The 26,773-nt window shown below is 45.0% G+C and overlaps 1 protein-coding gene across 2 annotated transcripts in view; it reads right to left on the bottom strand.

The window, feature by feature from the left end:
• Positions 1–26,773, bottom strand: part of PIK3C3 (phosphatidylinositol 3-kinase catalytic subunit type 3) — a 1,987,152-nt gene that overhangs the window by 957,991 nt on the left and 1,002,388 nt on the right. For both annotated transcript variants that reach the window (XM_069626883.1, XM_069626882.1), the window contains exon 13: positions 5,697–5,764. In XM_069626883.1, coding sequence (XP_069482984.1) covers positions 5,697–5,764 — 68 coding nt within the window. The remainder of the gene's footprint in view (positions 1–5,696; positions 5,765–26,773) is intronic.

The raw sequence follows: 26,773 nt of genomic DNA, 5'->3' as shown, positions 1-26,773 counted from the left end.
TGACGAAGCAACAGCGGGGTGGAGGGATGAGGCTGCTAAACCTGGGCCGGGAAATATGGCAGAGGGCTTGCCGGGTGATAGGGAACCCAACCCTGTGCTCTCCACAAATGCCACTAGTTGATACAGATGAACAGATTAGAGCAATAATCAGGAAACATTGGGAAACGAAAGGCATAGCAACCTTGGGGGATGTATGGCATGATGGTAAAGTGGTAGAGTTTGATACATTAGTGGAGGACACAAGAGTACACCAAGGACAATATATTATGTATACCAGGTTAATAAAGAAGGTCAGTGGTGGGTGGCCAGAGGCTGTGTTGATGCGGTCTTAGAAATCTTTTGTGATATATCTGAAGTGGGCCATGAAGTTTCTCGGATATACAAGCTTTTGATGTCCAAAGTCAGGAAGGAGGTGATTAAGACAAGATGCGATTGGGAGGACGAGTGGGGGGAAGTAATGGGAGACGGGCTGTGGACCAGAGCGCAGGGATACCACAAAAAAGTATCTAGAAATGTGAGGCTGCAATAGATTCAATTGTTCGTTACCCATAGAGCATACATTGCCCCTAAAAAGGTAGCCAAGTTCGAGAATGCTGGAACACAGACAGTCCAAAATGCAGGGCGGTGAATGCGGGAATTGTGCACATGTTCTGGACATGCCCGGAAATAAGGGGATTCTGGAGAGAGGTGGCACAATTATTGGCAGATAAGGAGATCATTTTTGATGTAGACTCCCTGTGGCGGGAATGCTAGGGGGTTACGTAGACCGAGCAAACTTAAGCATGCGAGTAAGCTTAAAGACTTTATGTACTTGCTAAACGCAGGATAGCAATGAACTGGAAGGCAAGCAGGAGACCAAGAGCGGAAGGTTGGTGGTACGATCTCCAGAAATGGCCAAATGGAAAAAATATAGTGTGGCAAGAAGACATAAACAGGAGGGGGAAGAGGCAGATATGCTGGTAGCCTGGAAACACTTGGTAGCAATCTTGTCAGGGTCGGGACGGGGGAAGCTGAGAGGAAGATAACTCCTCAGATGCGGAGAAGATAGAGACACCTACTGGAAGAGGTTAATATGTGATGTAATGTGGAGTAGGCTCAGGAGGGGTGGGAGGGAATAATAAAATAAAGAAAATGTGTCTATGTATAATGAGAATAACGCATGTTTGGCGTGCCACTGTATGTTGCATATGCTGATACTAATAAAAATGTTTAAAAAAGAAAAAAATATATTTTGTTTTAATTGTTTGTTGAATTGAAGGTTATTAGACACAGGAGATGGTACCCCCTCCCCCAAGGTTAGGATCAGGTAGCAACTGCCTTCCCCTAGCCACATAGGAGGAGACCTTAGGCTGGGAAACAGTAATGACTCCTGAAGTTGCTGTAAGAAATACTATCCTGTCATTGACCATTAGTTTAGGAGCATATTCCCCAAAGTAGCAGAAGACAGGGGTACTGGAACAGTGACTGAGACTGAAGAGGGTGTGGAGCAGGTCCCTGTGTGACCTAGACTACTACTACTATTTATTTTCCTTCTTGCTCGAAAACATTTCTGAAGCTACAGATTTTCGTACTGACCTCTGCCCATACCCGGTTTGCTCATCACCAATTAGACTTTGAGAACACGTTTCCTCACAGCCTTCAGGTAAATGGATTGTTTTGTGGTCCTGTCCTAAACACCAGATTTTGATTTGATTTGATTTATAAAGTGCAAAAAAACAGGCCCAGGGGCAACCGGGCGCATACTCTTAAACATGTTACAAAAAGCAGTAGTTACAGAAGTTACAAAAATATACAGCATATATACATGTACATACTCATGTTACAAAAAGCAGTAGTTACAGTGAGTTACAAAAATATACAGCATATATACATGTACCGAAGGGTACCATTAACAGTGTATAATACAGGGACAGAGCAGAGAGAACATGTTTTGGCGGTCAGGATAAGAAATGTACCTCTGTCTGATGCAGTATATGCTGGGCTTGATGTCCCACTAAGGAGACATACAGCAGGTGAATGACATCACTAGAAACTTGACTGTTTGTAGGAAGGCCCAGTCTGTGAACAATTGAACCGCAGTATGCAGTTAAATTGTGTGCACAGCTCATAACAGATCATAATGGCACCAATTCCAGAGAAAAGTAAAGAGAAAAGTCAGCAATGCCAGTTGGAACTGTAAGCAAGGGATAGTATCAACCAGTGAAGACAAATACAAGTGATCATAATTTAAGGGTGTTTATTGAACTTCAATGGGTTGGTTAAACGCCTATCTAAACTTAAATCTAAGGATGCGAGCAAGCTAGGACCATCAAATAATAATGATGCAGTCTGTAAAGAAGGCATGGTATCAACAGTAAGACAGGCACAAGTGATCATAGTTCAAGCGTGTTTATTGAACTTCAGAAAGGGTTAGAAAAACACCCATCTAAACCTAAATCTAAAAATGGGAGCAATCTACGACCATCAAATAATAACACAGATCTAGTGGTGTCTTGTCAAAACAAAAAGGGCCTATACTAAAATACCTATTGTCAATCCATACCTCTAAATACAAATAGTGTGGGAAACAATGTTATGTAAAAGAAAAGTTTTCAAGAAATTATATATCAGGATATTCAGGCCGTTAGCCTCCCTTCACCACGTTTTCAGCATGGGACAATGCGGTTCACTTGAGCTTAGCACAGTCTATCGCTTCTCTAGCACAAGGATACAGTTCAAATATTAGCATCAGGCCCTTCTGTACCCAAGTCTCTTTGCCTTTCAAACTCTCTTCTTTCAGAGGGCCTGATGCAACAAACAAACAATAAGTTATTTTCCTCTTAGGATTTCAAAAGTGCTCAATTTCTCAGGCGATTCACTATTCACCTCTGATCCCCCTCAGCCGGGCTCAGATCCTCCTTAACACAATGTTCAATAAGTCTCCCTCCGCCGGGCTGAGACCAATTTAATTCACTCTTACATAATCTTGCATTAACCTTTCAATGTATCTCCCTTGTTTGTGCTCGAACCAACTATATACTTTGTCATCAACTTTCTTGGCAGTCTCAACATGGAAGACTTTCAATTGTGCACTGGATTTTGCTTGAACAGCTGCAGGACCACTTCGATGCACAGTTCTTTGCCACTCTTTCACCTTTGTAAACTCTCAGTTGGATACCTTACAGAGACCTTCATATGAACATGCACGTGGTTCTGCACCACTCTGTCAAAGGTATCGTATATCTTGGTTTCAAAGTTCAATCACTCAATAGCAGGGTAGTTACACTCAGGCTTCACTCAGTAGGGCACAATCCTGTCTTGGCTTCAACAGTTCACTTTAGACACCTTCCATCACAACTTCCCTTTGTCTGGGAGTCTCTCTTCACATTTGTCAGAGACTTTTGATAAGGCTACTTCAATGGACCACACTGTTGCTTCACAACATTTTATACACTGGATGATTTCTCTGTCACGGCTTACTAGAACTGCAAGTTCTACAATGTAACAGTCACTTGTTACGATAATTGCTTTAAATGCAACAAACCGGGCTCTATCCCATTGTACACGAGAACTCACTGGTTGTCTTGATCTTCCTCCTATTAAGCTTTGTCTTAGGTCAGGCCTCCAGTGTCGGCCTTGCTCGTCCACAACTCCGACTTTCACCCAGGAGGGAACTGGGCAGCCTCCAGGCAGGAGAACACACACAGCTCTCCCTTAGTCACCAAGGAGCCACTGCCCAGGTGATCCCCCCACCCTCACTCGTCCGCCCCCAGGGTTGGAATCCAAGAGCGATGGACCTTCCCTTGCCACCTAAACAAAGGATCCCCGGAAATAGCCTCATGTTTCTCACAAGTCCTAGTGGAGTCTGTCAAAATAAAAGGGCCTATACTAATACACCTATTGCCAATCCTTACTTCTAAATACAAAATGGTGTCGGATAACAATGTATGCAAAAGAAAAGTGTTCAAGAAATGATATGTCAGGATAGTTTATCAGTTAGCTTCCCAATCTCATGTTTTCAGCAAGGGCAAGATGGAATGTGGGGATATCGCACACTTTAGCTTCTTGGCCACGAGGTAACAGTTCAACACATAGGCATCAGGGCCTTCCACCAAAGTCTCTCTCGCAATGAAAGTCTCTTAATGCAGAGGGCCTGATGCAACAAAACATAAAAGTTCCTTTCCTTTGTCAAGGTTTTACTTTCGCAAGTTCAAGACTGGTCTCCCTCCTTCGGGCTCGGACCATGGATCGCTCTCGTTCTGGCTCAGATTCCCTTTTGATACAAGAATCGAAGACTTTTGAATGTGCAATGGGTTTTGCTTGAACAGTCGCAGGACCACTTCGATTCACTTCACACAATTTACATTTCATATCGATCTTCTGCTTTAATTTCCTTTCATCACGATACCGTACATAGACCTTCGATGGAGCACATTCACAGTGCCGGACCAATATGTGAACGGTATTGTATCTTTTCTTTTAATGTTCAAATATTCACCACCAATTTAACTTCACTTGCGTCTTTCATCACATGCGTTTAACAATGTTCCTTCCAGCCTTACAATGTTGCTGCTTGAAACCTTGAATTCAACACAGACCCGTCTCCCCAACTCACCAGCTGTGGTGTTCTCTGTCACTTCTTTGTTCTTGGAGCCAAGGACGATACCACAGCATCTGCTCTTCCTCCCTGCCTTGGTCAGTTACGCGGGAGGACCCTCGATAGCTCCGACACACAATGTAGGATTCTTTTAGCCTTGTTTCCTGGTCTTACGTTTTCTGCCTTAAAGGTTTCTTGAAAGTAATGGCTTCCTGTCAATGAGGTCAAGGGTGTTGCCCCTCTCACAAACCTTTTTGTGCCTTACCATCTTTCTCCCCTCGTTCAACTGCCAACTCAAAACTGCTGTATGTTGCTGTATTTTGTCTCGCTCAGAATGTGCTCTTGTGCTTCGCATTGTCGAAAAGGTCAAGGGAACCCTTCTAGCAATCCCCTTCGGTTTCACCGTCTTTCTCCTCGTATTAAACAGCCATCTTGTAACTGATGTTTCCTCACATGCTTTGCCTCACTCACAGTGTGCTCTCATGCTCAGCCCTCTATCCACGTGGGGAAGTGTAATGGAAGTCAGGTGTGAGTGATTGTCGATAACTGCCTGACCTCGCCTGACCATAGTAATGGGAGAGGTCATGTACCTGGCTTGGGTGTGAGTCTGTTTTCTCCCAGAGCGGGCTGTCCATGAGAAAGTATTTGTGTAGGAAAAGTGGGGGGAGGGTATTGAGTTTCTAAATACCCCACCGGATAGAATGGAATAAAGGTGTTACAGGGATGAGAGAGATACCGCGTCTCACCATCTGGTGCCCCACTCCCACTCCTCAAGGACCCTGCACCCAGGTGATCCTCCCGCCCTAGTCCACTACCAGGGTCTGGATCCAAAGGCGATGGCCGTGCCCTGGCCACCTGAGAGAGAGAGAGAGAGAGATCTGCAGGGACTGAAAGGTGAGATACCTTCAGGTTATTTACACAAGGAACTCACAGATGTGTAGTGCTTTCTGATGACTATAAAAATATTACCGAACTAGTCTTTATATGCCATGTATTTCAAGCGATGAGGAATCTGTGGAAGAAGATATCCATTACAAGTCTTATTCTAGGTAATGAGTTGTCAAGGGATTTAAGAATTTAATGAAAAGACGGGCCCATACAAAAGGTTTTTCCAACTTACCAGTATAAATAGTTAGCCAACGTAGAATTCTTACAGGCTCTCGAAATCAAAAAGGTGCAAAGATCTTGCTGCAAATAATAAAAGGACAAAAAGAATAAGTTACGTAGAAATCTTACTGCCTTTATCATCAAATACTCCAGTTGTAAAGTGTATACTTCCCCTTTTCACTGCCCCAAACATATTTCAAAATAACTGAATTTAATTTAAGAACTCTTTTAGCTTCTAGGGAGACCCTTAGAAGCCATCATAAAGCTATTTAGATACGTAACATTTGTTGACATTAAATACACTAGGTGATCTGGTGAAGATTGATGTTGTAGCCTTTCACTGAACTGTAATATGTCATTTATTCAAGATAATGCACAAACATTTTGTGGACTATTTTCCTGTGAACGGTAAACACAACCATTTTTCTACTTTGTATTCAATGCTATTAAATGTTTATAAAAAGTATGGGGTAGCTGGTAAGAGTCCAAACAACTGGAGGAACAAGAAATCTTTCTGCTACAGTTGTGATCATTTGGTACTGTCAGTGGCACTGCTTTTTTCCTTATACCATCATCCTCACCCTACCACTCATCATTGATGGCACCCACTCTAAATGGATTCCTCCCTTTCTCTAGTCTCCTACTCATTTCTCTTGCACTCCTGTATCCTTTCTTGCACCCTCCCCCTTGCAGCCTGGTGCCTATAAATACAAAATGCAAACAGCAGCAAACTCCAAAACTATCGGCTTTGCCAATGCTTGTTATGGTGTCTTGTTGACCATGTATGGCCTATACGTTTCGCTTGAAAACTTACACCTAAACCTCCCACTTCCAAAAGCAGTTTTTGAAGTTGTGGCGGTAGATATGGCAAATCCTAAGGAGTGTTCAGCTTGCTTAGATGCCTTAAAGTTTCATAGGCTTTCATCAGCCTTTGTGCTAAACAGGTCTAATCCATCAAAGAACATATGTAGGAGCTTGGATGTCACGACCCTCGCCCAAAACCCCCTCTGGCAAACCCATTGGCCAGGTGGCGTCAGGACTCTGGCCTCTAGATCCTGTCATCCTCTTCAAAAGCTCTCATGGGGCCAGTCCTGGCGCCTATGGCGCCAGGCTCATACACCATGAAAAACGATGTGCTTGGGAACTACTTTATTGTATTGTCAGCCAACATGGAGGCAGCCATATAGCTTGGTACCTAAGAACCAAGCTATGCGGTATAGTGTTTTGGGTGTGGTAGCCTAGGGACTACTTTACCTGGACTATTTTGTTGGGGCTATTTAAACCACACCCGAGCTAGACAACACGATTCGCGTTACTTTGCAGCTTGCAACGTGACGCTCACCGTGTCCAGCTATTCCCTCGAACCTCGGAGAAGCAGAACCTGCAAGGAGACAAAAGGAACATCATTAGCAGCAGCATCATCTTACCTGCAGTCTTCATCTTTAAACACTCGCAGCTACTGAGAACAGCTTCCTCGAATCTGCCTCCGCCTCCCGGACAGAACAACCTGAAAGTGGAAGATAGAGGCAACATTAAAGAAAGCAGTAGAGACATTTACAAATTACGAACTGCTCAAAAGGCTTACCTGACTGGTCACCTCTCGGCTGGCACCACTCCGGACATTCCACTCGCGCTGAAGAACACTGCGACCTACAAGGAAGGAAAACACAAGTTAGCAAAGGCAAGACTTTGCAGCGCTGTGCATAGCGCTTACCGCATCATCTTGGGTGAATTTGGCTGTGCGGATCCAAGAAAGCCTGTGAACTAAAGCTGCTGAGCTCATTGAGTAACTGATGCAATTGATGGTATCTAGCCCCACAGTATATTCCTGGCAGTGTCTTTCCAGTCTTGGATCACAAGATTGTCGGCAGAGGATTGAACAGTTGAAAATTGAGGGTCATTTGGAACTGCCCTATTTTTTGGGGTGATATCTTTGTCCGCAATGGAAGCTGAGGCTGGTTTTATCCAGGCTTAATTACCTCCATAAGAGAACCACTAAAAGGTAGAACTGGCACCTTTGGCTGCTTTGGTTTTAAAATGTGCGTAGCCACTTGTGAGACTACCTGTCAAACCAGAATGGTCTCTGAATGTCAGTTGATAATTGAAAGCAAAGAGGAGCTTGTTCTATTTCCAGCTACTCGAAAATGAATTGAAATGTTTTAATTTGAGCAATTTATTCTACCGTTTATTAAAGGAATTCGTCTGTCTCTGATGGCTCTGATATAGATTCCTCTATAATTCTCTTGTCGATGGTTTCTGGTGTTACAGAGTCTTCGATATACTGATTGTCGGCAGTGAAGATTACAGCATCAAAGACATCGACTGCATTTTAACTTTTGATATCTATAAGGTACTCATGGTGGCAACAGTAAAGACAGACACAATGGATCACGATTAAAGGGTGTTTATTTAAACAATGTGCAGGTTGGAAAAACGCCCAGTATAACCAAAATCTAAGATGGGAGCAAGCATTGACCATCAAATGAAAAAGAAGGCAGTCCTTGTGGTGTCTTTTAAAAGTAAAAAGGGACTATATGCTAAAGAAACCTATTGCCAAATCCTTAGAACTAATTATAGAAAGAGTGTGGGATAGGGGTTTCAATAAAGAAAGAAGTGTTCTCAAATAATATGGCAGGATGTGATTGCCAGGGGTCTCTGGTCCCCACGTTTTCAGCACAGGACAAGGTGGGTCTCCTGAGCACAGCACATACACGAGCTTTCCCCAGCATGAGCCGACAATTCCGCTCCGGCTATCAGGTTCTCGGATGGTTAAGTCTCTTTTAATAAAAGTCTCTTGCCTTCGAGGCCTGATACTCTCAACAAACACAAAGTTCTATTCCATGTATGGCTTTAAGTGACGGCTTCATCCTTGGCTCCCCCTCTTCCGGGCGCAGACCTCTCACTTCGACCACTCAAACAGTTCCATTCTCAATGAAATATGGGTGGTGGCTTTTCACCCCTGGATCTCCCTCGGCGGGGTTTGGATCCCAAATGACAAGCAGGACAGTCCACTTCTCCTTGTCTTGCAATACTTCTTGTTTCATGTATCCTAATGTCCCTTTGAACAAACCTTCAAGGTTTTCCTTGCCAACCCCTTTCTACACACTGTTTATGCGTTTGTTTCACCAGGCAGGATTCAATTCCCTTTTACCTCACTATCATCTGCTGGTCAAAGATTTTCGACTGTACAGAGGTTTTTTACACAACCCCCCATATGACCACTTGGACCCCTCCTGTGCCTTCTTTCCAATGCCTTCTGGTACCTGTAGATCAACAATAAGGTAATCACCATGAGCATGCACCCATGTTGTGCCTGACTCTGCTCTGCGGGCATTCCCCCTGCTCTTGTAACAGTTCTTTACTTTCACAGTTCAATTAGCCTCTCGCTACTTCTGTTAAGCACTATTCAGTTTCTTTATCAGTTCTCCCCTCAACTCAACGATTGTGCTGAACGGCTTTGCTTTTCTTGTCTGTATAGTCAAGCCCGGTACCATGGGGCCATGTGTCTGTCCCCAGATTAGCTGTCAGCATAGGAGGCACCCGGGTACCGTTGACATCTGGTGCAACACACACAAGCTATTGTTCCTGGGCTTACGATTCCTTCCCTTGAGACTTTCTAGGTCTCTGTCGATAAGGGCAAGGTCACTTCTCTCCCCTGTTCTCCTCTCGTCGTTTGCCTCCTCTTGAACTGCCAGGGGGAACTGGCTGTCAAGTCGTGCTGTCTGCCTTGCTCGTCCTGTGCTCTTGTGCTCCACCTTTTATACCTGTGGGGAAGGCAAAGGGCCGTCAGGTGTGTGTGATTCTACTGAACTGCCTGACCCTTAATTTGGGACTTGTCAGGTAAACAGTGTTAGTCTGTCTTTCGTGCTGTGCGAAAGTGTTTGTGTTGGAAACGGGGGGACGGTGTTTTGGAATATCCTACGTGGTAGGATGGGGGAAAAGGTGTTAGAGGGATACCGCATCTCACGCGTCGGTGTCTGACTCCATATCCCCAAGGACACCTCCCCCTATCCAGGTGATCCTCCCACACTGGTACACCACCAGGAACTGGATCCAAAAGCGATGGCCGTGTTCTGGCCATCTGGATGACAGATCCGCGGGGACTAGACAGGGCGACACCTTCAGGTTTCTCACCTATCTTTTTAATAGAAGTTTTACCTTGGCCCTTTTCATCAGTACCTGAGCTTGGGGGCATGTAGGAGCGGTATTAGCTCTTCCTTCTTTTTCCCTTTTTAATACCCTTTCCATGGATGTCTTGAATGCTTCCCACTCCTCATTCAAGGAGAGAACCAAGGCCTACCAAAACCTTTAGACTTTGGGCAGTGACTTCAATTCTTCCTCGACGAGGAGGAAGAACGTGTTTGAGGAGGAAAAACAGCTTCTCGAATGGAGATGCTGTTTATCCTTCTTTCTTTTCCCCCTGAATCTCGAATGGTGGTCCAAAAACTCTGGTTCTTTTTCTAGAGATTTTTCTTTTCGATGTCCGTTTTGACATAGCCATATGCAGACTTGCCACTCTTTTTCTAAGCAGCTTCGGCATCCTACTCTGACAAGATACACACTCTTCGGTTTCAAGGTCCTTTACTAAGAAGAAGAGACGTGGCATGGAGATCTGTCACGATGTACAGGTTGTTGACAATTTTTGGTTTTTCCAATGAGTGACTGTCCCAATGTTCCAACGTGTTGGCAGGGAAAAAAGGAACTGAAGAAAATGGCACTAAATTCTCCATTCTTGGACGCCATGCTCACCGCTTGTGCGGATCATGTTTTTATCCATAGGTATATTTTAGGGTCATTTAGGGCTGCATTGAAAGGCAGCACCATTTCTTTAGGAGGACCTTTGTCCAATATGTCGGTAATGTTGTACTCCATGAATTGTTTTGTCAGCGGTCCCATCCTAACACCTACGATTTGCTCATCAGATCTGCTTGCATTTTGCTCCTTAAAAGTTTTTCAGGGATATTTGTTTATATGTCTTAAAAGAGTTTGAACCCAAAGGTGATCTGAGGAACCCGGTCATTGACAATTGATTGAAAAGATTTAATGAAATCAGCTGTTGACTCCAGGGCATTAACTCTCGATTCTGAAGGGTGCGTCAATATGGACAGTCAGGCGATGTTGGGAGTCGAAGAAGCAGCAGCGGCAGTCAACAACGTCAACGCTGTCCAATGGACCTTTGAAGGTGATGCCGTATCTGAGATCCTGTACGTGAGGTAACTTGATTTTGCAGAATTACTGCCAGCTTTGGATGGTACAGGTGGAACCGACATTTATACAGGTTCTGTTGCCAAACCTACCAGAGCCATTTTGTTAGATACACCTACCATCTTTAAAATCAACTCTTCCCACTGCATACCTGTTCTCTGAAAGGAGAGACCGACAAAGAGTGTGTCCTACGTCTCTTTTTCTTTGATGAAGTTGTAGATGAGTGACGGGTATCACTCCTCAAGTTCAGTGCTTTTTGGCTCTTTTCTTAGGCCTCTTCTGAGGTTTTGCCCTCCCAAGATTTACTTTTCAAGGGGGTAGTACTTGTTGAGTTAGAAGACATTCAAACGAGGAACAACTGTGTTGATTTCACAGTGCTTTCAGGGTCATCGACTGACACCACCAGCAAACCGTGACTTTGTTCTCTGTGCCAAGGAGCCAGAGAAAAAAGTTGAGCAGTTCAGTAGGAGACATTTTTTGAGTTGCAATCGCTGCTATGCCTCAAACATAATGGCTTTGCCCTCCGACATTTTGAGGGAAAACATCACATTTTTCTTCTAAGTTAATTGTCAAGTGTCAAGTGGTCTGTGAGGGTATCCAGTTAAAATTTTGAATTAACAATTTTGAATGCATTTATGTCGGGAAAAAAATGTCGAAAAAAAATGTTGAATATATTTTATTTTATTGTATATGTTGTTTTGGGGTTTAGTTAGTAAAAAAAAAAAAGGGTCAATAAAAAAACAGGGGGTTGGGGTGGAACCCCCCCCCCCATTAAACAGAAAAATGCATTTGAAATTGTGACATTCGAAAATGTCACTATAAACCATCTGTGAGTGGGCTGAGCATGCAGAAAAAAGGAGCTTTAATAGCAACACCAACATGAGATCTAGCATCGAGTTAGGAGCGCTTAAGATGATCATGACGCAAACATCACATATCACCACTGCTGGCAAAAAAGCTTTCGGGATCTGATAAAGCTAGAGAATATATTGAAAATGAGAAATGTTTGGAAGGTCACAATCCATTATTAGTAAACTGAGTCAGTCGTACAGACTGAACACACCTCACAAGTGATATCAGTTCAGACACAATCAACACAGTGAAATTGGCCTGCACTTTGATATACCTGAAAGCAGAAGTCGATAAAAAGACCTAGCACAGCCCGCAAGAGGGGGAAAATAATATGCACATGGCGAGCATCTGAAATGCTTTCCGTCCTATCCAAGTGGAGAAAAGGACTGGCGGAAGTCGATGAACTGGGCTCAGGGTTGGCTTTGCATGTGCACCCTTGCTTTACTTGAAAAACAAAAGTTTCTTTCAATGCGAAACAGAAACAAAGCTTCACTATATATAGGTATCCAAGTACAAGGAGAATGTTAATAGGTGGTAGGATATATAATTATTATATAATATGCATTTTTAAATATGGTACTTTTAGCGCTAGTTCTGCAGTCTCATACGGTAATTAACTACTTGTGACGGGGCGACCCCCACTGAAAAACCACTCTGGAGATGGGAATACACTTTTTATTGTAGCTATTCCAACAATAAATGGCTATTAGGGCCTAGTAGGTTCTTGGGATGTTTGGGCCTATGGCCGCCCCTCTCTTACTGGACTGCCCAGCTGTCTATGACGGGTGTTAGTAATATCGCAAGGTGACCCTTACTGTCTATGTTTCTTCCTTCGGTTAAAAGGGTTATCCCTAGGACAGTGGCTAACTACCTTCCTAGGGGTGTTCTATTTGTCCCTGACCTAGCCCGACTTAATACTCTATGGGAGATATGGGATGGTGCCTCCTTCCACCCAGTTTCACCTGTTCTCCTTGCACACACGGTCTCTTCTGACCCTTCTCTGGACTGGGAATCAGTCCCTCCACTCTCACACTCTGCTTCCTCCTCCCTCAACCCATAGATGTTACCACTCTCCTTATTTCTCTACCACCACTCTACTATCAATACCTCTGGTACTATCTCCTTCATTCCACCTCACTACTGCTCCACCTTCTACTTCCACTCTGTTATCACTACTTCCACAACTACCTCTCTGCTGTTCCTACTTTTCCTATTACCACTACTACTCTCACTAACTCTCCCACTACTGTCACATTCAATACTCTCATTACCATCCACTAGTAGCAAATACCATTACTCACAACTACTACTACATTCTACTCTATTGCTATTTCACACACTCCTTACTCTCACACACAGACCCCCTTTTCTCCAAAAGCCTCCGCACTCATTTCGCCTCCTCTGGTCTTTCGGACTTCCTCCTCCACCTCCTGTCCTTGTACAATTAACCCACACTGCACACCTCACATGCACCTCCTTAAATACCCCCACCCTGGTTTGGCCACCCACCCTGCCCAATCACTTACCTGGCTCCAGCGCAGTGGCAGGGGAAGTGCTTAGGTAGGTTTCAAAAAGGGCTATTAAGCCCCACAGCTTTCCCATGTATTCTTGCAGCATCTCCTGCAAAAATGTAAAAGATTTTGAAGGGAAGAAGTCCCCATTTGGGAAGGCCTTTTGGTGGACCTTATAATGTTAATATCCCTGGTGGGCTAGGGGTTTAATTAATAAGGCCTCTGTGAAGGACTTCATTCCTAAACAATCCCATGTGGATTAGTAGTGGTGCGCAGGCTCTTTATCTAGATGTCGCAAGACTAGTTTGCTCTTATGAAGCATTCCCGCGGCAAAGAGTAGACTGCTGCTTCGCGGCCCATGCATCTTCCTCCTGATGCTCCCTATTGCAGCTCACTCAGTGCCCTCCTGCGTCGGGACACCGCAGTTATCACAGGTAAGGTGGAGAGGGAGCCTACCCACATTCGCGCAGGCACTGCAGGTTGTTAGGGGTGGGCTCCCTCTCGCTCCCTCCCCTGGTTTCTCCATCTGAGGCATTCACCAAATGAGCTATTGCGCTCATTAAAAGCTTTGACTAACCATCTGACAACAATAAAACAATGTATTAAAAGTGAGGATTTACATATCTAAAAATATTATGCCATCCTCGCTGGGTATGCTCTGCATTACCTGGAGCTGTGGTCTCCAGCTGTACAATTTTAGGAAGACTGCCTGCAAATTGCATTTAGACCAACACCATGTTGTTTTACATCCTCCTGCAAATGTAAACAAAACCGCATTGATGTGCTTTAAGTGGACTGATATCTGAATTTGAGATTGGTTTTGTATCCTTAAGGATTTTATTTGCTAATTACTGTTTATTGTATATCGTAATCTCTAATGGCACAATTCTTCCAAACTGTAAACACTGAATAAAAATACTTTTAAACAAAAAAGATGGGAGGATTTTAACAGTTGCCTGAATTGCCTTTCCTGCTTTTTTTAACGTATGCTTCACCACTCTAATCTTACCGTCTACTGAAATTTCAATAAAGCGAAAAACAATTTGAATATGAGAGCATGTTCTAGTTAAATGCACCAAGATTGCAGGTGCACCAAAGAGGGTGGAGTGGGTGTGCCGCGAAGGCAGGGTGCTTGAGAATTGGTCTTACTAAAAGAACATTCAGGGTTATTTCAATTTTACTGTCAGTTTTGAGGACACAACATAAGCTGCATCTCTTGCCTTGATTAGATCAAAACACATTAGCCACTTATGTATTAATATTGTGGGAGTAGGACCCTATGATGTGTCATGAATTGTGCTACTGGCACACTGTTTGGAAAAGCCGAGACAGAAGATGTGCGCACCAAGATGACTTTACATACAATACCAGACCATACTGGTATGGTAGGGCCAGAAGGATACCACAGGGGCAACAAGTTTGTCTTGTAAGCAAAACAACGCAGCACAGAGCATTACAGGTTTGAATCCCGGTTCTATGCTTAAGAGACTGGTCTCCGGTATTAAGCGTGTTATAAACGATTAATTAATTTAATTCATTCTGTGAAAGCAAACAAATATATGGCTGGTGGAAACATTATACAAAAGTCAATGAAATGCAGCAATATTAAAGAGCCACGGAATGCTCCATAGTTTATGTTCCATCAATTAATTATTCGATGATGAGTGCCTATTCGAGGCTGACACTTGGGCAACTGAGAATAATGACAATCTGAGGACAACAAATTAAGAAAGAACTTACCTAGGTAATGTTCGTTCTAATGGATATGATTTCCACCACCACAGATTCCATTGTCCAACTCAAAACTCATGGCCGCCAGATATGGCGCAGTACATCAATATCACGCCCTATAGTTTCGATCAAGCCATTGAGTTTGGCTGTGATCAATGTCCACATTTCCGGAATTACTGAAAAAGGCCAACCTTTGTCTGTGGCCCATATGCACCGGCCTAATAACTAACCAGATCCTACTGGTTCAGCCATGTCCATGTTGCAACACATAGGCTAAATGACTGTTTATGGTCCAGTGGGCTGGGCCTACAGCCAAGGTCCATATTCCATACTCCACCCTCCCCCACTATTAAATTATCAGTCCACAAAGACCATGGGAGCTGTCCCTCATGCACCAACAATAGCAATGGCACATGCCCACTTTCATTCCCCATTCTTTCACTTCGGCTATAGTTTCCACAGGTAAATTCCTGCAATAACACGCCATCACCTGGAAAGCAACGGTATTGCTGCAGTAATAATTTGCCATAATACGTCCCGCAGTAATTCATTGTTTGCCGATTAACACAGTAATGGGGAAAAAAACATTTAAATGACTTCCTTGTCCCTACTGCCACTCTACATATGCACCTGTAAGGAAGGCATGGTATCAAAGTAAGACAGACACAAGTGAGCACAGTTGAAGAATGTTTATTGAACTTTATGAAGGGTGCGATAAACGCCTATCTAAACCTAAATCTAAGAAGGGAGCAAGCTACGACCATCAAAAAATAATGCAGTCCTATTGGGAGTTGTGTCAAAATAAAAGGGCCTATAATAAAAACATCTATTGCCAATCCTTACCGTTAAGTTACAAATAACGTGCGTTAATGTTCATAAAAAAGAAAGAAGTGTTCACAAAATGATAAGTCAGGCTATTCAGGCCGTTGGACTCCCTTCCCCACGTTTTCAGCACGGGAAAATGGCAGTTCACTCAAGCATAGCAAACTCTTGGGCTTCTTCGGCAACAGGACACCGTTCCATTACAACCATCAGGGCCTTCTACGCCCAAGTCTCTCAAGTTCTCAAAAGTCTCTTGCTTCAGTGGGCCTGATGAATAAAACAAACAAAAGGTTACTTTCCAGTATTAAAGTAGGGCGATTCACTCTTCCCCTGGACCCCCTCTCAGCCAGATTCGGATCCCTTTTTCTTCCACAATTCCTTCTCGGGTGACTCACGGTTCACCCCAGATCCCCCTCAGTCGGGCTCAGATCCCCTTTTCACAATTAGTCTCCCTCAGGCAGGCTCAGACCAATTACAGTTTGTATTAGCTATCAAAGACTTTCGAATGTGCACAGGGTTTGGCTTAATAAGGTACAGGACCCCTTTGATTTCACAGTTCAATAATTCTCACACGCTCAGTTGGATGAGACCAAACAGAGACCTTCGAATGAGCACCCACGGGGCGCCGGACCACTCTGTATATGGTACCTGTTTCGGTTTCATAAAGTTACACATACGAGTCATCTTTCCTCATATAATGTAGCCGCTTGAAACCTTGACCGTAACACAGTTGGGTCTGCTATCAGTCTCTCCGACTCACCGGCTGTGCTGAATTCACTGGCAGCTTTGTCGTCGGAGCCAAGGACAGTACAACGGCACTAATCGCTTCTCCCCGCCTTGCTATCAATGCAGGAGGCGCCCATGTATTTTCGACAAACACTGCACCGCTCTTCAGCTGTAATTCACAATCTTTTTTCGAGGCCGCTAGAAAGTCGTGGTTCTTCTCCAAAAAGGTCAAGGGTAGTTCCCTCCTCGCAGCCCTCTTTGGTCTCGCCGCCTTTCTCCTCGGTTTAAACTGTCATCTCGGTATCGCTGCTTCCTCATGCATTTTGCCTTGCTCAGATTGTGCTTTCGTGCTCAGCCTTTTATACGTGTGGGGAAGTGTGATGGATGCCAAGTGTGTGTATTTATCAGTTATTGCCTGACCCTTGTGTTGGGACATGTCAGCTAAACGGTTCGGGTGTTAGTCCGTTTTCTCTCACAGTGAGCTGTCCGTGAAATAATGTTCATATTGAGAAAAGGGGGGTTGAGTTCCTAGGTATCCTACCTGATAGGGTGAGGAAAAGGTGTTACAAGGAAGGGGATACCACGTCTCACCCTCCAGTGTCCTACTTCCACTCCCCGAGGACCCCTCATCCAGGTGATCCTCCCGCACTAGTCCACCCCCAGAACTGGATCCAAAAGCGATGGCTGTGTCCTAGCCACCTGGATGACAGATCCCCGGTGACTAGCGGATGTGAAAACATTAGGTTTCTCACATATCCTTCCCCTATGCGATGTAGCCTTGTTCTTTACCTTTTCGGTGCTCCACAGTGAAAAAGAAGGGTTGCAGGTCAAAGAACCATTGCATGACTCGAGGGTTAGAGTCTTTTTGTTGGCTAATGCAAACTAGTGGAGAATGGTCAGTGATGAGTGTGAACTTCCTTCTTAGGGGGTAGTATCTAAGATGGTGAATGGCTCATTTGATGGCAAAGACCTCTAATTCCAGCACTTAGTTATTTATTTTTACGTGGGAAATGTTTGCGACTCGTAAACACGATGGAATGTTCCAATCCGTCACAAACTTGTGATAAGACTGCTCTAACCCTGTAAGGGAGGCGTCTGTCTGTAGCACAAATTCTTTTGAGAAATCTACTACCTTTAAGATCGGGTTCTGGCACAGGGTAGGTTTTAGGTGTTTGTAACATATCATCCTCTTCAGTCCAAAGAATTTTCTGGGGTTCAGCGTTCTTTAGTTTATCTGTCAGCCTAGCAGTCCGGCCCAAAAAGTTAGGGATAAACCTACAGTAATAACCAATTGCTCTGAGATCTCTTTTAGTTTGAGGTGTAGGGGTATCTAGTACGGCTTTCACTTTCTCGTGTTGAGGTTGTACACTACCATTCCCTACAACGAAGCCTAGGTATTTTTCACGGCTGATTGCATTTGGATGGATTGACAGTTAGGCCAGCTTCTCTGAAAGGTGGTCTTCCCAAGTTTCACTATAAATGACGATATTGTCAATATAAGCTCCACAGAAATCAGAGTAGGGATGTAATATTTTGTCCAAAAGCTGTTGGAAAGTGGCTGGAGCCCTGTGTAAGCCACAAGGGAGGACTTTGAACCAAAATAGTGCTAGGGGTGTCGAGAAAGCTGGATTGTCCTTAGCAGGGTCATACACTGGGACCTGCCAGTACCCTTTTGTCAAGTCTAGGTTTAATAGAAAGGTGGTGTTTCCGGGTTTATCAATTAGGTCACCGATGCGTGGCATGGGATAAGCATCGAAGTCGGAACTGGTATTAACATCACGGAAATCTATGCAAAACCTCCAGGAATGGTCAGGTTTGGTGACCAATATGAAAGGGGAGGACTATTCGCTTTAAGAGGGTTCGATAATGTTTGCTCTTAACATTTTATTCACTTCCTCAACCACCATCTGTTTGCAGGCTTCTGTGAGGCTATATGGTTTCAGATGAACCACATTTCTCTTAGGTGTTCTAATGTAGTGATAGGTGCCATTCACTCTTCTTGGTTTGTCCGAGAATACATCGGGAATGAGAAAATTAAGTCTTTTAAATCCTCTTATTGTTGACTAGAAAGCTCTTGAGGAATAAAGTCGAAGTCGTCTACTTTTTTGTGGAGCAAACAGGATAGTATTGTGACATTGGTGGCAGACGGGTTTTCCTTTCACTCTTAAGAGATTTACATGATATAGATGGACCTTCTGTTTCCTGTCAGGTTGGGCTATTTTAAAAGTACAGGTTCCCGTTCATTCTAGTATTTCGTATGGCCCATGCCACTTAGAGACAAGCTTGGTTTTGTAGATAGGCAGGAGGACATGTACTTTTTGTCCTACAGAAAATGATCTTAAGCTCACCTTTTTGTCATAGGAAGATTTGTGATGGATTTTGATCTTTTGCATATGAGTACAGACTAGATTTTGAACTAGTCTGGTAGCCGTCTGCGAAAAGGGTGTGGGTGCCTCTTGTCTTTCTTCCCAGGTACTACGGGAGCATGTCCAGGACATCTTTAGGTTCACTACCATATAGGAGCTAAAAAGGAGAGAATCCAGTAGATGCCTGAGGAGTTTTTCTCACTGCAATCAGTGCCCAGAGGATCATACGGTCCCAGTCCTTCCCATCCTCATCTACTAACTTTCTTAGGATCATCTTAAGCCTTTTATTGGATCTCTCTACCAAATCATCTGTTTGGGGATGGTACACTGACGTTTTAAGGTGGTAACATGGAGTAGTTCCTTGACTTCCCCCATGAGCGTGCTCATATAATTTGAATCTTGATCCCTCAGGACTTCCTTAGGAAAGCCAACCCTGGAAAAACACGGTAGGAGAGGTTTCAGAATTTGCTGAGTGGTGTTGTGCGCATAGGGAATGCCTCGGGGTATCTGGTCGCATAGTCAGAATTACGAGGACATATTTGTTGGCCAATCTTGATGTTTCTAGAGGTCCAATGATGTCCACCCCAATTCTTGAAAAAGGGACATCTACGATTGGCAAAGGATTCAGAGGGGCAGTGAATGGGATGTGAGTACTGGTTTTCTGACATATTTCACACGTCTGAATAAAGGTTTTTATAACAGCATGAATACCTGGCCACTAAAACGTCCCACTGATGTGTGCCTGGGCTTTGGATTGTCCAAGTTGTCCACTGGTCAGAAGGGAATACGCAATCTCAAGCACTAACTTTCCATGGGGTTTGGGGATGCACCAACTGAGATTTAATCAAGCCTTCTGTGGATGTTTCTTTTCTATATACCAATCCTTGATTTAAGAAGAAGCAATGACTTCCCTTCTCCACACCCTCTCCTGAGGGAATTGCTTGTAAAAATGCCTAAGCAAGGGCTGGGTCATTTCGCTGGGCGAAGGCTAAGTCGGGATAGATGGTAGGCTCTTCTCCCCTTTTCTCTTCAGTGTTCAAAGGTTTTTCAGCTTTCCCAAAGCCTAAGGTACCTCTATCCATTTCTACTGGTTAACTTTCTCTACAATGGTGAAATAGAGCTTTTTCAAGGGTCCCTTGAGCAATGTTGTCTTCACAATGTACTTCAAATGGGATCTCAACATGGTTCGGTAATAGAACCTTTAGGTCCCCCCCGGAAGTCGGGATCGATGACGCCTGCTAGAACGTCTATACCAAACTTCCATGCCAGGCCAGATTTTGGGGCCAATCTTATAAAAAACCCACGAGGGGGTATCAAAACAAGCTCTGTAGGAATGACTCCTCATTTCCCAGGAGGGATGACATGCATTACTCATGGCAATAGCATTTCTGATGATTGCATCTGCGCAGATTCACATGTTGTGCATATGGTCCGACATCCATTGGTAACTGCAGAGTATTGCATCTTGTCTTTCGAGGATCGAAAGGGGATGTCAGCATAGACGTGTCTGTAACACTATCCCTATCGTGACGTGTAGTGTATCTGAGGTTTCAGCCTGTCTCCATGACTGTCTAAGGGAAGTCGGGACATGGATGGACCAGAACTCGCTAAAACTGAATGGAGATAAGACGGAGGTAGTATTGGTAGGATGTCCTCCGAACTCTCTATTATTGACCCCTGCTTTTTGGCCTCTTTCATTGGGCCCTCTACCTAGCCCAGTCAGTAACGTAAAGAACTTAGGGGTCATCCTCTCGGCTTCTCTGTATGGCGAATCAGTTTACAGCCGTCTGTCAGTCAACTCATCACCAGATCCGGGTCCTCAAGAGGGTCATGCCTATGATTCCTGAAGCCCTCCGCCCCCCCCGTGGTGGCTGCGCTGGTGATCTCACGGTTGGATTACTGTAATTCACTGTTCCTGGCACAATCAGTTGGTCTTATCCATCGCCTCCAATGCATGCAGAACCTCGCAGCCAGGTTAGCCACTGGCTCCCCCTTTGGGGCTCACATTACACCAGTGCTGCGCAAACCTCGCTGGCTGCCGGTGAAGAAATGAATTCACTTCAAATCCCTGTGTATCGTCCATCGGGCTATTCATGCCCTGGGCGCCGAATTCTTACAGTCCAAATTTAGCAGATATATTCCAGGTCGGGACCTTCGCTCCATGACCTACAATCGTCTGACCATTCTTCCTAGAGCCAATCGGGAGAGGCTTGGCGGCAGAGCATTTTATATTGCCGCCCCCAAACTGTGGAATAGTCTTCCTCCGTCACTGCAAGCCATTGATGACCATCTCAGCTTTAGAAGAGCTCTCAAAACCTACCTGTTTTAATTTTTAGCCTTTCATCGGTTTCCTCGCCTGTGCAGCCTTTCTTTACAGCGCCATGATGCCCCAGGGCGACCGTGCGCTTTATAAGTTACACTAACATAACATAACATAGTGTACCCAAAATCCTTCATGCGCCGAGGTCCCTCCAATTGTATTTTTTCTGCCATGAGGGAGCCCAAGGCTTATTGTGAGTGAGTACATAAAGAGAAAGTAGTAAGACATCTATGTTCCTTCCACCCGAGCGGGGAGGAAGGGAGGGCGCATGTAAATCTAAGTAGATACAATCATCAGAAATGCTATTACGTTGAGTAATGCATGTCTTCTGATGCTTGTTAATCTGCTTAGAATCACATGCTGTGCATAGACTAGCGAGCAGTACCCAGAGTTTGATGTGGGTTGTGAGAAGGAACAGTAGTGAAAAAATGTCTTAGTACTGTTTGCCCACCTGAGAATCAGATCTAGAATGAGTGTCAAGGCAATAGTGTTTTGTAAAGGTGTGTACAGAACTCCAGGTTGCCGCTCTGCAAATGGACTCTAGGGGAACATTTGCAATTAATGCTATGGAAGCCCCAGTGCCTCGAGTAGAATGTGCTCTAGGCTTGAATGGCAGTTCTCTCTTAGCAAGAGAGAAACAAAGTGTGAAGCCTTGGAATATCCACTGTGATATAGCGGATTTAGAGACAGGATCACCTTCTCTGCCAGCTGGTACTGAAACAAAAAATTGGTTGTTTTCCTCAGTGGTTTTGTTCTTTCCAGGTAAAACATGACTGCCTTGCGCTCATCTAATGTGTGTAGGTTTATTTCGGCCATGTTAGTGGAGTTCTGGAAGAAAGTAGGCATTTCTATTGACTGGTTCACATGGAACTTGGAAATAAATGTAGGCGCAAATCGAGGGGGAGTGCGCAGAACCACTTTATCTTTGTTAACAGTAACGAAAGGCTCTAGTAACTGAGAGGGCCTGTAGTTCACTAACCCTTCTTACAGAAGTGATAACCACTAAGAAGGCTGTCTTATAGGAAAGGTCTTTTAGACTTGCCTTGTGCATAGGCTCAAAGGGGGACACCGCGAGTCTAATCAGACCCACATTTAAGTTTCATCTGGGAGCTGGGTTAGAAATGGGGGATGAACCCCTTCCATGAAAGCCTTGATAACTGGCCATTTCCACAACAACACTCTTTGTTGTAACGTAGTGTAGGCTGAGAGAGCAGCTAAGGGAACCTTTAGTGAATTAAAAACTTGGCCTGAATCCAGTAAGTGGGTCATGTACAATACAATGCGAGTAGGAGAGCAGTCAATGGGATTGACACCCTTGGCATTACACCAGATAAAGCATTTCCGTTTACTGGAATAGCTGAATCGGGTGTTGGGTTTCTTTGCTTCCCTGAATATGTCCATGCATCTCTGAGGTAGTTGAAGGTGTCCGAACTCTATGACCTCAGGAGCTAGGCAGCTAAATTCAGGGTTTGCGGGCATGGGTGAAGCGATTCTCCCCTGTCCTGTGATAACATATTGTACGGGCAGGGCAGTTTCACAGGAGTGGAGTGCGACATCTCCATCAGATGAGAGAACCAGGGTTGGCGGGCCCACATGGGTTCCCCCAATATCATGGTGACCAGTTCTTGGTGCATCTTGTGCATGATCTTGTTGAGTAAGGGAGTCAGGAGGAAAAGCGTATACAAATTTCCCTGACCATGTTATCCAGAGCCTTTTCCCCTTGGAGCGATTCTGTGGGTACCTGGAGGCTTAATCTTGGCATGGAGCGTTCTCCAGGGTTGCAAACAAGTCGATCTTTGGGAAGCCCCATTCCGCGAAAACATTGGAAACTATGTTTTTTTGTAGTCCCCATTCGTACTGTAAGGGCAGTGGAAATCTCTGCTGAGCACGTCTGCCAGAAGATTGAGTTCCATAGAACGTGCTGGGACAACAGAAACATCCTGTAGCCAATACCCAAAGGTTTTGAGACAGCTTGGATAGCCCTGGAGAGTGTGTGCTTCCTTGCTTGTTCAGATAGTACATGGCTGTAGTGCTGTCTGTCAAGATCAGGACTGTCTTCCCCTGTAACTGTCTGAAAGGCTTTCAGTGCTTTGAATACCGCTAATGGCTCCAACAGAATTATGTGGTTGGACGCTACTTGTGGGGAACACACACCGTGCGCCATCTGCTGAAGCAGGTGAGCCCCCCACCCTGTAAGAGATGCGTCGGTTGTGAGAGTGGCTTCTTCTGCGTGGGTGGTGAAGGTTTTCTCCTTCAAGAGGTTTTCCCTCGACCACCACTGCAGAGAGAAAACGAGGGCTGGCAAGACAACTACCAGATCTTCCCATTGTCCGCTGGCCTGACACTGCTGGCTGTTGAGCCACTCTTGCATTGGATGCATGCGCATATACGCATGAGGAACTAAGTAAATGCAGGACGCCTTCATTCCTAACAGTTGCATGGCCTTGCGTACCGTCACTTCCCGACTGGCTACATATTGAGGGATCTGAAACAGCATGCTTTAAACCCTCTCGTTGGAGGGGGAGACGAGGCTGTCCTTTGTTCAAATTAGAGCTCTTAGAAACTGTGACTTGACTGGGGTCTAGGCCGGATTTCTTCTCGTCGTTGATGGAGAATCCCAGACTGAGTAAGAGGTCTATTGTCTTCTGACTGTTCAATAGGCATGTTTCGTAGGACTCCCCTGTTATGAGCCAATCGCCGAGGTAAGGGTAAACCGGGACGGATAGTCTGCGCAGGTGCGCTGCCGCTACTGCCAGTACCTTTGTAAGCACCCTCGGTGCCGAGGCAATGCCGAAGGGGAGTACTTTGAACTGATAGTGCTTGTCCTCTATCATGAACCTTAGGTATTTTCTGTGCGCTGTCAACATTGAAATATGAAAGTATGCATCTTTCATGTCTAGCGTTGCCATGTAATCCCCCTGTTTCAACAGCTGCACTACTTTCTGTAAAGTGACCATGCAAGACTTTTGAGGTTTCAGAAACTTGTTCGCTGGGTGCAAATATAGCACAGGGCGCATGGTGAGATCCTTTTTGGGTACAAGGAAGTACACTGAATAATGTTAGGGAGAATTCTCTGTTTAGGCTGAATTTCCTAACCTAGTGAGTCCCCCAGCAGCTTTGCTGGATTTTTTGGGGTTTATTTTTTTTCTCCTGCCAAGAGTGAGACTCTTTTACCCTCACTCTTGGGCATGACTTGAGAGTGTTTCTGTGACTTGCTATGTGCTTATGGGCTATGGGGTATTTTTTCCCCATAGGCTATCATTGGTTTTTGAATGTGTGTTACACAGCACCCTCAGTGCAGTAACACAGGGGTGTCATAGAGACCCCCAAACATAGAGTCCACACCCTGGGACTGACTACTGTCTCCCTGGGTCTGTAAAGTCACCATTGACCTTACTAGTCTTAACTTAGGAACTTAACCAGTACAAACCATCATACTGTGGAAGTACTGGTAGGGGCAATTAGATTGCCCCTGGGTCTGTTGTCGAGGGGGTACTGTCCCGTCCTCCCTCGCCGAGTTTCTGGCTGGTGGCAGTGGATACCACAGAAATATTCCACCGGAATATTTCCCAATGGGATCTCCCATTGATTTTAATGCACCACTTTTTGGTGCAATGTTAAAGATACCGCCGGTTTATTTATTTAATATAAATTCACCGGTTGGGATTTTTTGCCAGAACTCGCCGCCAAAATGGCGTCTAGGTTCACTTCAGTAACCCTGAACCCGAGTCGAGCCTTTGTTCCACTTTTGGCGGGCTTCTGCACAGAAGCCCTCCAAAGTGGTGCCATTCTGTCTCAGTACCACAGGGGGTGTTGGAGGGGATTTAGGCACCCTGGACTGAGTTGCCTTGCCAACTCATGTTGCACTCTGGTGTGATTGGCCCAAGTGGTGAGCCGCCCCGCTCACCACTTAGCATGTTTGAGTGACAGCTAGGCTGTATGAATGGGGGTTTGCTGCATAAAAGCAGGGTTTTTGGGACTGGTTCTTCAGAAGTAGCCACAGGACCTAAGAAGCCGAAGAGGGAGAAGCCGAGCCGACCTGCCAAGACGACACCACCGGTGGAGCCCTGCGGAACCGCCTCACCACTTTTCCCAACGACAGAGGAGATCTCCCGCCTGGAGAGTCTTCTTCCCTTGACTGGTGGGGACAACCAGTTTCTGCCTTCTTTTCGCCGCCCTGAAGCATCTCGTGGCCGCCTTGCCTGTGCCAAGCACCCCGGCAACCGGGATACCACTTTTTACCTCAACCGCGAAAATGGGGTAACATCCTTTTAACCGGAAAAACTCCACGGCTGGTTTCTTCCTTGGTAGTGCAACGACCTTCAGCTTTCCTCCACGACGAGATGTTCTCCTCCTCTGGACGACGCCACGACTTGCACCCACTACCAGGAACAACTGCCACCGCTGGAGGATCCTTTCCATTTTAAAGGTACCGTGTTCCGCCCGGCTTCCCTTGCCACCGATTGTACGGGGTAGATTTAGCCCTCGGCTCTCGAACCTGGGTAAGCCTGGGACACCCTAACTAAACTTTTCTAAACTTGGTAAAACCTTTTCTACTCACCTGTAAAGACTTGTGACATTGTGTGATCTTGGGCATCTTTTTGCCTGGCTTTCCCTAGAGTGGGCCTGGCAACTGAACTTCCTTGCTCCTCAATAGACTGCCTTTCTAAACTCACTGTGAATCTCTGAAAAGTGTTTTGCCTTGCTGTTTTCACTTCTTTTGCCTTTTCCCTCCCTTTTTAACTAACTTGTTGGAGTGCCATCTAACGTTAAACGCTCACCTCTGTTTGGAAATAAGCGGTGTTAACTTAGACTTGTCCAACAAATAACTAGGGATGTACATATAAGTAATAGTGACTGTGTTTTGACTTACTTACCTTTTCTGTGCTAGTGTAATGTATGAGTGTGTCTTTTAAATAAATAATTATATACTTTTACACCTAGCTCTGGTCAGTGTTTGTTTGTACTACTATGCCTCTGTACCTATTATGTATGCTCTGTATACTGCCTAACTCTTCTTGAGGGAAGTCTGACTGCTCAGCCACAGCTACCAGGTAAATCTGAGTGGTACAGACTGCTACCAAGTGGGTTTACTGCCAAACCCCTGTAGTCTTAAATCTTTTGCAGTGGTCCCAGAGGGAACTGCACAGGTTTCTGCCTAACAAATAAATACCCTTGTTTACTTGTAGAATAAGGACGACTTCTATGGCCTCCTTTCATAGAAGGGTCTGCACCTCTTGCAGTAGGATTTGCAGGTGGTCCGGCAACAGGCGTCTTGATTTTGGCAGTTTGAATTGGGGTGGTCGGGCAAATTCTATACAGTACCCGTGGGTGACCGTCTTGAGTACCTAGTCTGTTGTTATCCCCTCCCATGCAGTAAGGAAAGATGTTCTACGCCCCCCAACCGGGGCTAGCATGGGAGGGGAGCCTCTGGGGTTGGAACCTCATCCTCTACCCTTCCCACGCCGCTGTCCGCTGGGTTGGCAAGTGGTGGAGGTATTAGACTCCAGTCCCGAATTCCAATTGTTTCCTGCATTATACTGGCTCTGGGAAAAAC

The sequence above is a fragment of the Ambystoma mexicanum genome, chromosome 6p, assembly GCF_040938575.1.
Source record: "Ambystoma mexicanum isolate Mex_15411 chromosome 6p, UKY_AmexF1_1, whole genome shotgun sequence".
NCBI classification, from domain to species: domain Eukaryota; kingdom Metazoa; phylum Chordata; class Amphibia; order Caudata; family Ambystomatidae; genus Ambystoma; species Ambystoma mexicanum.
This window is presented reverse-complemented; position numbering and strand designations above follow the sequence as displayed.